Genomic DNA, 13,255 nt, shown 5'->3' with positions numbered 1-13,255 from the left:
ACATTCCAAGGTCATGTTTTCCTATTATCTTTTTAAAGTAATATGGTTTAAGCTTTCATATTTAAGTCTTAAAATCCACATAAAGTTGATTTTTAAGGGGGCATTAGGGATCCAATTTCATTATCCTTCCTTATGGATAGCCAATGGTAACTATACCATTTATCAAATATTCTATCCTTTATTTTACTGATCTACAATGCTAGATGTATACAGAATCAAATTCCTATGTATATATAGGACCATTTCTGTGCTATTCTGCTCTATAGGTCTGCCAAGATAGCACTGTAACTGTTACATAAGGTAAGGAAAAACCCTCCACCTTGGTCGTCATCTTCAGAAGTGTCACGGCTTTTCTTCAACCATCGCTCTTTCATATGATTTTGAGAATCAGCTTGTCAAGCTCAATAACAAAAACAAGAAAGATCCGACTGGTGTCTTGTAGGGAATGGTAGTGAATTTATGATAATTGTCATTCTTATGATATTGAGTACTCCTATCTATAAAAGCGTACATCTCTCTATTTATTTAGGTCTTTAAAAACTCCTTCAATGAAATTTTTAAATTTTTTCTATAAAGTCTTCCATATTCTTTGTTAATGCCTAGGTATTTTATATTTTTACAGTACTGTATAGGTTGACTTTTTTTTATAATTACATACTTCAAAGGGTTATAAATGAGGATTAAATGAGTTACTATTTGTAAAGTACCTAAAATAGTGACTGGTATATATGTGTTTATTAAATAAAACAAATCACATATTCCATTTATCTCTTGTATGTTAATTTTAGAATAATTTTGACTAGTTATTAAAAGAATGATGTTGAGATTTTTCATTGCATTTGTGTGATATTTATATATTAATGGGAACTGAGATATTTACCACATGGAATCATCTTATCCATTCAAGAACTACAAGGCTTTTTATTTACTCAAATATCATTTTATTTCCCTCAGTAACATATTGTAGTTTCTTCTGTATTTCTTAAGTATATTGTTAGCTATGGGACTTCTTTTATAATTGCCATAATTACTGAGATTTTTACAATATATTATCTGTAAAATATAGGCATCTATTTATTATTTTAATTTATTTTAATACATGAAAATCCATTCACTGTAAAAAAAATTCTTTTAAACAAATAAGTGTTTCTAGTAAATTTTTCCTATACCCTATTCCTTTAATTATTGGGTAAGCTGAGTATTTTTTGGCATCTGCAGTCCTTCTGTGGTAAAATGTCTGTTGGTAGTCTTATCTGGGTTTGTTTTTTTTTTTTAAAAAACTGGGTTGTCTTGTCTTTTTCTTCCTGATTTTTAGGGTCTATTTGTTGGAACGTCTTTCAAAACATGATGATTTTCTACATTGTTCACTAGTATTTAGATGCTGATCAGCCATATGGATACCCTTGACTGATATGATCTACCTTAGGGTTTTTTTTTTTTGTGAGGAAGATCAGCCCTGAGCTAACATCCGATGTCAATCCTCCTCTTTTTTTTTGCTGAGGAAGGTTGGCCCTGAGCTAACAACCGTGCCCATCTTCCTCCACTTTATGTGGGACGCCGCCACAGCATGGCTTTGACAAGTGATGCGTCGGTGTGTGCCCGGGATCCGAACCTGCGAACCCCGGGCCGCCAAAGCGGAGGGCGCGCACTTAACCGCTTGCGCCATCAGGCTGGCCCCTACCTTAGGTTTATGAAAGCATCACCACCATGACTACTATGTTAGAAACCTACTTTAAGGATAAGGGTAGAAGCTGGAAGTCTTGGCAGTAACCCAGGTGAGAAATGAAGGTAGCCAACCAGAGTGATAATCGTAAAGGTGGTAAGAAGTACCTGAATTTTTAATATATTTTGAAGGTACAGCCAGTCAGATTTCCTCATGGATTAGATGTTGTGATGTTGTGTATGAGAGGAAGAGAGGAATTAGAAATGACTCTAAGAAACTGGAAAGAAAGAACGATCAGCAACTGAGATGGGGAAGGCCATAAGCAGAGCAGATTTGGGTGAGAGAATCAAGAATTTCAATTACCATTGAGTTTTTGAGGGATGTATAATTTGTAGTTTCCAGAGTTTTTTTTTTTTTTTTTTTTTTTTGAGAGTCTAACTCTGTCTTTGGCAGTTTCTCTTTGCAGATACAATGTGATGCCAAACTGTAACTTCTAAAACACACACAAGGGGCCAGCCCGGTGGCATAGTGGTTAAGCTCACAGGCTCTGCTTCAGCGGCTCGGGGTTCGCAGGTTTGGATCCCAGGGTGTGAACCTACGCACCCTTATCAAGCCATGCTGTGGCAGGCATCCCACATATGAAGTAGAGGAAGATGTGCATGGATGTTAGCCTAGGGCCAATCTTCCTCAGCAAAAAGAGGAGGATTGGCAGCAGTTGTTAGCTCAGGGCTAATCTGCCTCACATACACACAAAATAAAATAAATAAAACACACGCAAGTCAGTGCTACTAAAGCAGTGGTAAAAGCCCAGGCAGCCATTGAGCCACCACTATGGAGCTCCAGGGCTCTACAGAACATAATTTGAAAACCAAAGGGATAAGAAAAGAGCTCTATATTTACTGATTTCATACAAGCATTCAGGTTCTCTAGCCGACTTGGGCTCTGGCAGCTCCCAGTGAATTAGACAGCACCAAGAAGTTCACCAGCACTTACTCTATGATCACGGAGGCCAAAGCGTAAAGCAATAAAACAGACTTTGGCACCCTACCATTCAAAAGAGTCTTGGAAATTGTGTTTTCTAAGGAATCTACAAACAAATTCACAAAATGTTTCTGCTCACTTCTTAACTGAGAGGCTTTCTAAGAGAACCATCAACAGTCCTAAAGTTTTTGAAGGGACTAGACTAGATGTTTTCTATTGTCCCTTGCTGATATAAAATTGTTTGAACTTACAGAAATGTTAATTAAATATGTTAATTACAGCGACTGTGGAGCACACATATATTAAGACATACAAATGCTTAGGAACCACTCTGCAGAGCTGTCAGAAAACTTCAGACTAAGGTTATTTAAAAACCAGAAGTAAAAATATCCTATGCAAAAAAAAAAAAAAAAAGAAAAGAGTTGCCACTGGCAATACAATGCTAAATCTTGTCACTGAATCTAGTACTCAGGCAGTCCAGTGACAAGGAATCAAGGAAACTAAAAGTTGAACTAAAATTGCAAACTGAATCAAAGTAACTAATACATATATTAGATGGTTGGTAGAGTCTTATACCAATGCTGTATCACATTCTAGACCAAAAAATTGTTCTAATGCCTTTGTACTACATTTCTATAAGGATATAGATCTCAAACTCCCACAGATTTTATATTTAGCTACTGAAATAAATTCAACATAACACAAGTCCACTAAGCTGGATATGTGTAGAGAATGAGTTATGTAGAAACAACTGTAGCCTGGTAAGCTGATATGAGGTACCCACAAGGAGAGATGGCCGAAAAATACATTAAAGATGCTCAGCTTCAAACATATGGCATAGCTGTGGACTACTGGAGCCTATAAAAGCAGACAGAACAATTGGTATAGAGCAATCAAAATAAGATGGGCAAGTTCAAGTGGCAGCAATAAACACCCGCACTCCGTAGTTAGAATCATAATAAATCACATTTAGAATTTCACAGAACCTTGTAATTTTAGATGGAAGTGGCCTTAGAAATAACCTTGTCCAACTTGTTTTATGGAAGAGGCATCTAAAACCCATAAATGTAGTGAATTAACAAAAAACAACTGCAAATTAAAGTTATTTTTAGAGAACAAGGATGGGATTACATCACCAAATAGTTAGGGTCTATAATGCAAGTGTCAGATCTCAGCTAAAAATGATAAAGCTATTATACAACATAAATTATTTACAAGTAAAAACAAAAGAGTAGCGAAAATTTCCATTTGATCTGAGCTTAGTATGTTGATGTGGTTAAAAGGAGAAACAAGCTAATAAACATATAGAAATTCATTCAATTACAGATAGTTCCAAAAATACTTAGTGTTTTATTTAAACATATGTATAATAATGTGCACAAAGAAAAGTATATTTTTACATAAATCCTCTAGGAACTAACGTGCTTTACCACAAACAGTGGGAATCAGTGTGTGTTGCAGAAAAGACTATCTTGGGCTTCAGGAAAAAAAAATGCTTCTAGATCAAATCCCTTACAAGACAGATGACCTTAAGGAAGTTAGTTAGTTTTTGTGAATATCAGTTCACTCATATATAAAATGTTGATAGTAATATCTAGCTCACAAGGTTCCTGGGAAGATTTTAATAGTGTATATACACATATAAATGCCTCGTACATAGCAGATGCTTGAGCTATTTCCTTTCCTTATTCTTTTATAAACATTTCTAGTAACCATAATAAATACTAACATTTAACTAACACACGTCAGGCACTTTTCTAAGTGCTTTACATACACTAATTTACTTAATCCTCACACCCTGTGAGGTAGATGCTATTATTATTCCCATTTTTCAGTTAAAGAAACTGAGCCACAAGCATTTAAGGCCACACAGATACTGAGTGGTGATGTCAAGTTCAAACCCAAGCAATCCAGAATGATGAAATTCTAAGAAAAAGGCTGAACCACCTAAAGATTCAGCTTTGAGAGTAATATAAATGTAAATGATTTTAGTGCACAGCCAGAGTGAAGAACTATTGTTCTAAACACAGAAGATGTAATGGACATGCAAGTCAAGTGGCATCTGGAACCAGGATGATCTTCAAAGGTGAAATTACAAATGGGAAGTGGTGGTGAAGAACACGGCATGCTGAGTTAGTGCAATGAGAAGAAGAATGAATGAGGCGGAGAGTGGAGTAAGGAGCCAGACAGGAAGGCAGGATTATTTCCCAGTGCTGGGAAGGCCAGGTCAGAGCATGAGGGAGAGCAAACAGCAATGCAATCTCCTGGCTACAGCAGCAGCTCAGTAACACAATCCGATGACTTGTTTGTGAACAGTGAAAACATTCATTCTTTTGTCACTGCTTATTCTTGCAAATGGCACGATGCTTTCCTCATCATTGTTGCTACTTTTTTCATAACTTGCGACTACCACGAGTTTTGTTATTATGCAATTCAGTGAGTTTGTCTTAATCTTGCTGATAAAACATTTGAGATTTGGTTTAACTTTCTTACCTTAAAATTCAGGAAATAAATTCATTATAAAATCATCCTCAACCAATATTAATATATTCACTAAATAAAATACTCATGGTTAGAAAGCACACGAAGTATATGGGGGATCGTTTTCATGATAGCAGACAACAACAAAATAAAATCAAACATAGCACCAGAACAATATAAAACTCATACAGCTTTCATAGAATTAAAATATCTCTTAGGTATCATCTAACTGAGGCTTCCATTTGGTGGTATTATAGCTGAACTAATCTAAAGAGTTCATATAAAATATAACTCTATACTGTTTTTAAAAATCATAATAACAGATAAGCAATTTATTCTAACAAACTCTTGGAGTTCTTATCCATTTATATTTTAATGACTTTCTTTTGAAAACTGAATGGAATCTGTGGTTCCTTTTCCCAGAACAGAAACACAAGTGCACAAACACATAGCACTTTCCATGGAACGTCAGGGAGGTCATACACCTTGGCTAGCTGAAGAACACTAGCATTACAGTATTTCTAAAGACCCACTATGGGGAAAAATTCATTTTCTCTAATCTAAATATTTCACATCACAGATACAAGTCATTTCGTTAAGTACAGAGATGTGGATTTTGTACACATTTATATCTCCATGCACCAGCACATCCCTAAATGAATGATGCAATGGATGCCCATATTTAAAGGAGACCTGGTACTTGCTGACTTCCCCCTCTTTTTTGCAGCATCACTTCTGAATCTTTCTTGTTTATAACACAAGAAGATTGTGTGAAATGGTGAAAATACACTGATTTAGAGTTGGAAGATAGGTGTTCAAGTCCAGGATTGACACTTTTTAGCAGTATGATCTTAAAACACTTAACCCATGCCCTCAATTTATTGTCTGCAGAAGAAAGTTTAATCCAATTTCACAAAGCTTTAGTGAGTACTGGGCAAAGCATCAGTTTCCTCATCTGATAAATGGGAATAATAATAGTACTTATTTGATAGGATTAGAAGATTAAATAAGATAATAAATGTAAAGTGCATAGCAAAATGCCTGGTACAGAGTAAATGCTCAATAATCAGCTATTATTAATAAGCCTCATATTGTGCTAGGTATTGGATAAAATACCTCTCTTGCAGGGTAACAAGAGATATGTTTGGAGGTGGAATAAAAAGCGTGTTAAATAAGTGGTAGTCCCTCTCTCCATTTCTGTTGATAGAAGGGGGAACTGGGACACACATAAGTTAGTAACATGCTGAGTGGAAGCCTAGAGAGGCCGCCCATTCTTCCCCTCAATGACTGAAGTACTCACTCCCCTAAGCTCTCGGGGGCCTGAGTGGCTGATAAGTCTCAGCTGAGTTCCTCTGTGGGATTTGCCGTAGGTTGAAGACAGTTGGCTCACCCAAGGTCATGCTCCCTTCTCAGGACACCAGTGACTTGGATCCAACGACTGATTGACACGGGGATATAAAGGCCGAGCCTTTGCCCCAATTCAGGGTAAGTCTGAAGGGCCATCCCAACTCCACAGTTCCCTGAGATCAGCTGAAGCTTTCTAGGCAATTGAAATGCAATTCAACTTCTCCCCCTGCCCAATCCTGCTTGTTTCACAGCTAAAGGTATTGATCTTCAGAATACTCCTGCACACAAATCTGTCTCAGAGACTGCTGCCTAGGGAAATGACTTATGACACTTGCCCAAAGTCAAAAAGCTAATGAGAGATCAAAATGGGATTTACTACAGATATGCCAGCATAATTCCACAATTATAAAATGAGCAGAAAAGACCAAATGAAACAATGAAGCAAAAGACCTGTAAGGTAATATTATAAATCATATGCTAAAATATTCAAATAATGCCTCACTAGTGGATCAAAATAAAACTGAAGAAGGATCTCTACTGAAGTTGAGCTGATGTGAAACAAGAGAGCATTCATCCCTACACGGAGAGGAAAATGAGAAGGTGATGAAGAAGGTGAATTTCCTGGGATACTTTCTATTTCACTTCAGAAGCAGAGACTAATTGGATCAAAAGCAGCTTTAAAGACAAAATAGTTCTTACTCTTTATTCTATACAAGAGGAAACTGCAACCCAGAGGGAAACTTCACCTACCAAGGTTACAAGGTAACAGAGTGGCCTAGTCTAGGCCTCTTAATCTCCAGAGACCTTCAGCTTTGTCTTCAATATGTGATTTTATGTTTTATGTAAAATACAACTCCTACAAAAGACTCATATATATTCAAATATAAGTATAAAATGTATTATAAAACTAAGTATGACTTGGGGCCTGCCCAGTGGCATAGCAGTTAGTTCGTGTGCTCCACTTCGGCGGCTGGGGTTCGTGGCCCGGATCCCAGGAGCAGACCTACACACCGCTCATCAAGCCATGCTGTGGCAGTATTCCATATACAAAATAGAGGAAGACTGGCACAGATGTTAGCTCAGGGACAATCTTCCTCAAGCAAAAAGAGGAAGCTTGGCAATGGATGTTAGCTCAGGGCCAGTCCTCCTCACACACACACACACACACACACACACACACACACACACACAAAATATGACTTTTGAATTAGGCTTCAGTGTCACTCTTCCTCTCCCATCAATGCAAATAATTGGGATTTGACGACCTTATGAGTTTTCACAGAATGGCTTTACGAGGAAGGTTAGAACTCACTATCGGTACCTCTAACTATATTAGCAATTAAAATTCATCAAGTATTGCATCTTAATGGTGTTATCTCAAAATGAAGATAATTATTATCTCATTCAATAGGATGCCATTAAGACTAAATATTTAATGGTAGCAGTGCACTCTAAATGTCACATAAACAAATAACATAGCAATACATATAGCAACTTCTAGCAGGTTAACATTGTAACAGGTTAATATTACACACAGCTGATCAAAAAGAGCTCAAATGAGACATGAATATTTAAACATCTGTTGCGAATCAAGAGAGCAATATTTAAACTGATAAATATAAATTTAATCAAGCCACCTCAATTCAAATAAGAAAGGTCTCGAAAATCCCTGTGGTAGGCAAATCTACCACAAAGGAATCTAACACTTTTGAGGAAAAAACAGGGTAATGCGATGGAAGTTGAAAGCAAACCCACGATTATCTTTAAAATATTTTATAATTATTAAAATAGGGCAACCATAATAAGTGAGGAAAATATCAAGGATATTTGATACATTTTAAACTGGTTCTAACAGGTACTATATCATTCATTTTTATATACTATTTCTTACTTGCTAGAAACCTCTCTGAATCTATCTTTTGTTTAATAATCTTAAGTATTATTTAAGAAATAATCTTAAATATTATTTGTGAAGAAGCTACCGTCTGCCCTTCCCTAGCCCTTTATCCAAAATGCTTAAAGAATAAACTTGGTTTTAAAACACCTAAATATTTAAAATGTTTGGGTAAATTTTATTTACTTTGCTTGGGAAAGCTGAGGAGGGACCATACCAAAGCTGTCCCCATAGCACAGCTCGGCCCAGGGTTTCCCTCCTGTCAGAAATAGGCTTTGGGGTAGACCCCTTGACGTGTAGTTCAGCTCCCAGTCTTTTAACAAACCAAAAGAGCAGTACTAAGACTCTTCGACTCTTTTATCAATTCCCAACGGTTCTCTGAAAAATCTTTCTACTCTGCCACAGCTTTTTTAATTCCCTCTTTTCTCCTAACCTGTTTCCTCTTCTTTTTTTTGTGAGGAAGATCAGCCCTGAGCTAACATCCATGCCAATCTTCCTCTTTTTGCTGAGGAAGACCAGCCCTGAGCTAACATCTATTGCCAATCCTCCTCCTTTGTTTTTTCCGCCTTTTTCTCCCCAAAGCCCCAGTAGATAGTTTTATGTCATAGTTGCACATTCTGCTAGTTGCTGTATGTGGGACGCGGCCTCAGCATGTCCAGAGAAGTGGTGTGTCGGTGCGCGCCTGGGATCCGAACCCGGGCCGCCAGTAGCAGAGTGCACGCACTTAACTGCTTAAGGCACGGGGCTGGCCCCGTTTCCTCTTTTTCTAGTTAACAGTAGTAATGATTTGCTGGTGAAATTATTACAGTTAAAAAAAAAATACATAAGCAAATGCATGCATATCAGAATTTTGGATAAGGATAAATTGTGGTTAGAAAAGGGATGACAACAGTACTTGTCTAGATAACTAAGATAATGTGGTATAAACTAACGTGCTTAGCAACCAGCCAATGGTTTGGGTGGAATCAGTCAGCAATTCATTAATTTATGATGTTTTCACATTTATATACAGATACGTATATTGAGCTATGGGAAATTCCAGAGAAATAGCATTTATGTTCACTTTCTTTGCAGGAAAATATAAAATACAAAAGAATACCACTGAGAAATCATATAAAATATGTTGGACTAAATCAGTAGTCTTCAAAATAAATAATCCTCTTCAAATGGTAGCGTCTTAAAACTCTTCAAGGAATAGTTTTAAAAGCAAAAATAGTTTTAAAAATACAATTAAAGGAATTGATTTCTGGATGCTAAATCTGCAAATGAACACCTTCCTTAAAACTGTCAGGGTAGAAATTTTCTCTCTTTAAGGAAAATAGTCAAGGATGTATGATTTCTGATTTTTAAAGGAAAGTTTGTCATGTATATTTTAAAGATGGATGATGATGGATATCAAACAGTTATGGTAAATATTCTATTGAATATACTAAAAAGAACAATAGTTTTATTTTTAAATGTCAATATTCACAATATCCTCAACATAAAAATGTGCAAGGGATTGGCATCTTGATACTCACTAGAGAGACGGTGAACAAAAAATGGTGAAAGCCACCAGACTAAATAAATGATGTCAAAGTTTCACTCACCTCTAACATTCTAATGCCAAGATTCTAAATAAGGAACTATAGACATAAGTCACACAGAGAGCTGGGCTTAATTGAAGAGACTTGCACACAGTGGGTAAGATTTGAACAGTTTTATGAATAAAAAGCAGAGAACTTGATGAACTGGAGCAAAGATAGAGGCTAGAGGTGAGAGGCAGGCCCCAGCAGCATGGAGGCCTCTGCAGGAGAGGGAAGGCGGACGTGCACAGGTGGAAAATGGAAAGGGCATGGCTTCTCAGGTCACAAGCAGCTTGAGATCAAGTTCAGGTTTCACCAGTTTTTGGCTAAGCCACTTTGAAAGAGTCTTCATTTCTATTTTGAAGATCAAATGAGGGGATAGAAAATAAAGTGGTTTTTAAATTTTAACTGATAGGACATGTTAGTCATTAAGCCCTTTTCAACCAGGAACCATTGAACAGCAGCAGTCTGCACAATGGTCAACAGCATGAGCTCTGGAACCAACAGACTGTGCTGGAGACAGAAACTGCCATTTCCTAGAGGTATGATCTCGGCCAGGTTAACCAAACCTCTCTGTGCCCCACTAGCCTTACGTGTAAAATGGAGATAACTGAGGCATCCAATTTATAGGGTTATTATGAGGATTAAGTCAGTCAACGCACATAAACAGCTTAAAACTGTGCTCAAAAGAATTAGTTGCTTGATTATTGTTCGTGGTGTTATTGCTGTTGTCACTCTCTGATTCTCAATGTCAAATAGAGATCAAGAGATTACTAATACTAATAAATATTTGTTGGATTAAGGGCCCCAAAAGGGGGAGGGGGCAGCTAAGTCTACAGCAGGGCTTTAACAACAAAAAATGCTAATATGGCTCCCTGGGTTCACAACAAAAGTATGTGACAATGACCCAGTGAAGTTCTCTGCTGTCACAACTAACAAAATAACATATATGTTTTCCCCTTGCTTAAAGGCCAAAACCCCAAAAGAACACATTGTAATCTGTTCTACACAGAATATCTTGTGATATATTCAGTAGGATTATATTTGGTCCTTAAGATGACACAATTTATTATAAATGCTTTTGCAATACGGCAAGAACATTTTGACCTTACCTAAAGGAGTTCCGACACTTTTGTCTTTTGAAGTACCAAAAGACATTATAAAATACCCTTACCTATTGTTAACATACCGATCACAGAACCAAAGGTAGCAGTATGACACAAGCCCTTTGAGCTCTGAATGTAATTGTTGAGTCATTTAAAAACTGTTATTGGAATATTTTTTAAATTACAGAGGTAATTCATAATTCTTCATTCATGCTCTTTAAAAAAAATAGATTGGGAGGCTGGCCCGGTGGCACAGCGGTTAAGTGCGCATGCTCCGCTGTGGCGGCCCGGGGTTTGTAGGTTTGGATCCTGGGTGCGCACTGACGCACCGCTTGCTAAGCCATTCTGTGGTGGCGTCCCATATAAAGTAGAGGAGGATGGGCACAGATGTTAGCCCAGGGCCAATCTTCCTAAAGAAATAAAAGGGGAGGATTGGCATCGGATGTTAGCTCAGGGCTAGTCCTCCTCACAAAAAAAAGAAAAATAGATAGGTAGATATTTATATCTATATCATTTTTCTTTTTTTTCCAAGAAAAAATTGGTGTTACACTCCCACCCCTGACTTTTCAAACTATGGTCAGGACAAGTTGCATAGCTTTCCAGAAATTGTTTGTTAGAAGTTTTAACCTAAAACACAAAGCTCAGAAATGTGTTATTTTAAGAAAAGCATTTAAAAGACCATATTTTAACTTTTAAAAATAAGTTCGAGTAACTATAACTCCACAGTAATGTGCCAAACAGACTGTACTGCTTTCTAACTCCACTTAAGCATTCTGTTTGAGCTAAAACTTGGGATATGTCCAATATTCCGAGATTTTGTTAACAAATAATATGTATTGAGAAGCAATAGATCAGAATTAGGAATTTTAAAACTTACAAGTATGTCTGGCCAGTGAGTAGTTGGATCCACCACTAGTCAAACCAAAACCCTCAGGAATTTGACTAGAGCTTCGCGGTCTGGTCAACAGTTTAGGAGGTTCAATTTCAGCACCAAATTCAGCTCCTATAACTCCTAGTAAAACAATAGCAGTAGCTTGCTTCCGTCTTTCCTCATAAGACGTGGAAATTTTTTTCATTTGTGGGACACTTGATAAGCAACCTGGAAGCCAAAACATAAAAACATAAATTAAAAGAATATCAATACAAAAAAGACATGTGATTAGAAAAACATTCAAGATGCTCATTCAAGAAATAATAGTCTTCTCAACAAATGGCACTAGGACAACTGGTTATCCACATGTAAGAAATGAATTTGGACTTCTACTTCTCATCATACAAAAAAATCATCTCAAAATGGATCACAGTCCTAAATATAACAGCTAAAATGAAATAACTTGCAGAAGAAAATATAGATGTATATTTTCATGATCTTGGGTTAGGCAATGATTTCTCAGATATGATACCAAAAGCACAAGTAATTAAAAAACTTTTTTAATCAGACTTCATCGATATTAAAAACTTTTGTACTTCAAATGACAGAATCAAGACAGTAAAAAGACAACACATAGACTGAGAGAAAACACTGTCAAATCATATGTCTAATGAGGGACTATATCCAGAACATATAAGGAACTCTTACAACTCAATAATAAGAAAACCCAACTTTTAAAATGGGCAAACAATTTGAATAGACATTTCTCCAAAGATATACGAGTGGCCAATATACACATTAAAAGATGCTCAACATAATTGGTCATTAGGAAAATACAAATCAAAACCACAACGAGATACCACTTCACATCCACTAGAATGATGCAATAAAAAGGATGGATCACAACATGTTGTCGAGTATATACAGAAATTGAAAGCCTCATGCATTGCTGGTAGGATGTAAAATGGTACAACCATTTTGGAAAATAGTTTGGCAGTTTCTCAAAAAGTTAAACATAGAGTTACCATACGGCCCACCAATTCCATTCCTTGGTATTTATCCAAGAGAAATGAAAACAAATGTACATACAAAGACTTGTACATGAATGTTCACAGCAGGATTATTCATGATAGCTAAAAAGCAGAAACAACTCAAATGCTCGTCAACTGACGAATGGGTAAACAAAATTTGGTAAATCCATCCAATAAAATATTGTTCAGCAACAAAAAGGAATGAAATATTGATATATGTGGAACATGGATGACCTTGAAAACATTATGCTAAGGAAAAGAAGCCAGTCAACAAAGGACCACATACTGTATGATTCCATTTCCATGAAGTGTCCAG

General features: G+C 36.6%; 1 protein-coding gene across 4 annotated transcripts in view; it reads right to left on the bottom strand.

Annotated features, from left to right (window-relative positions):
- Window positions 1-13,255, bottom strand: part of WDR7 (WD repeat domain 7) — a 359,360-nt gene that overhangs the window by 133,926 nt on the left and 212,179 nt on the right. For all 4 annotated transcript variants that reach the window (XM_058557197.1, XM_058557200.1, XM_058557199.1 and 1 more), the window contains one exon: window positions 11,915-12,136. In XM_058557197.1, the coding sequence (XP_058413180.1) occupies window positions 11,915-12,136 (222 nt within the window). The remainder of the gene's footprint in view (window positions 1-11,914; window positions 12,137-13,255) is intronic.

This window comes from Diceros bicornis, chromosome 16, assembly GCF_020826845.1.
Source record: "Diceros bicornis minor isolate mBicDic1 chromosome 16, mDicBic1.mat.cur, whole genome shotgun sequence".
NCBI lineage: Eukaryota > Metazoa > Chordata > Mammalia > Perissodactyla > Rhinocerotidae > Diceros > Diceros bicornis.
This window is presented reverse-complemented; position numbering and strand designations above follow the sequence as displayed.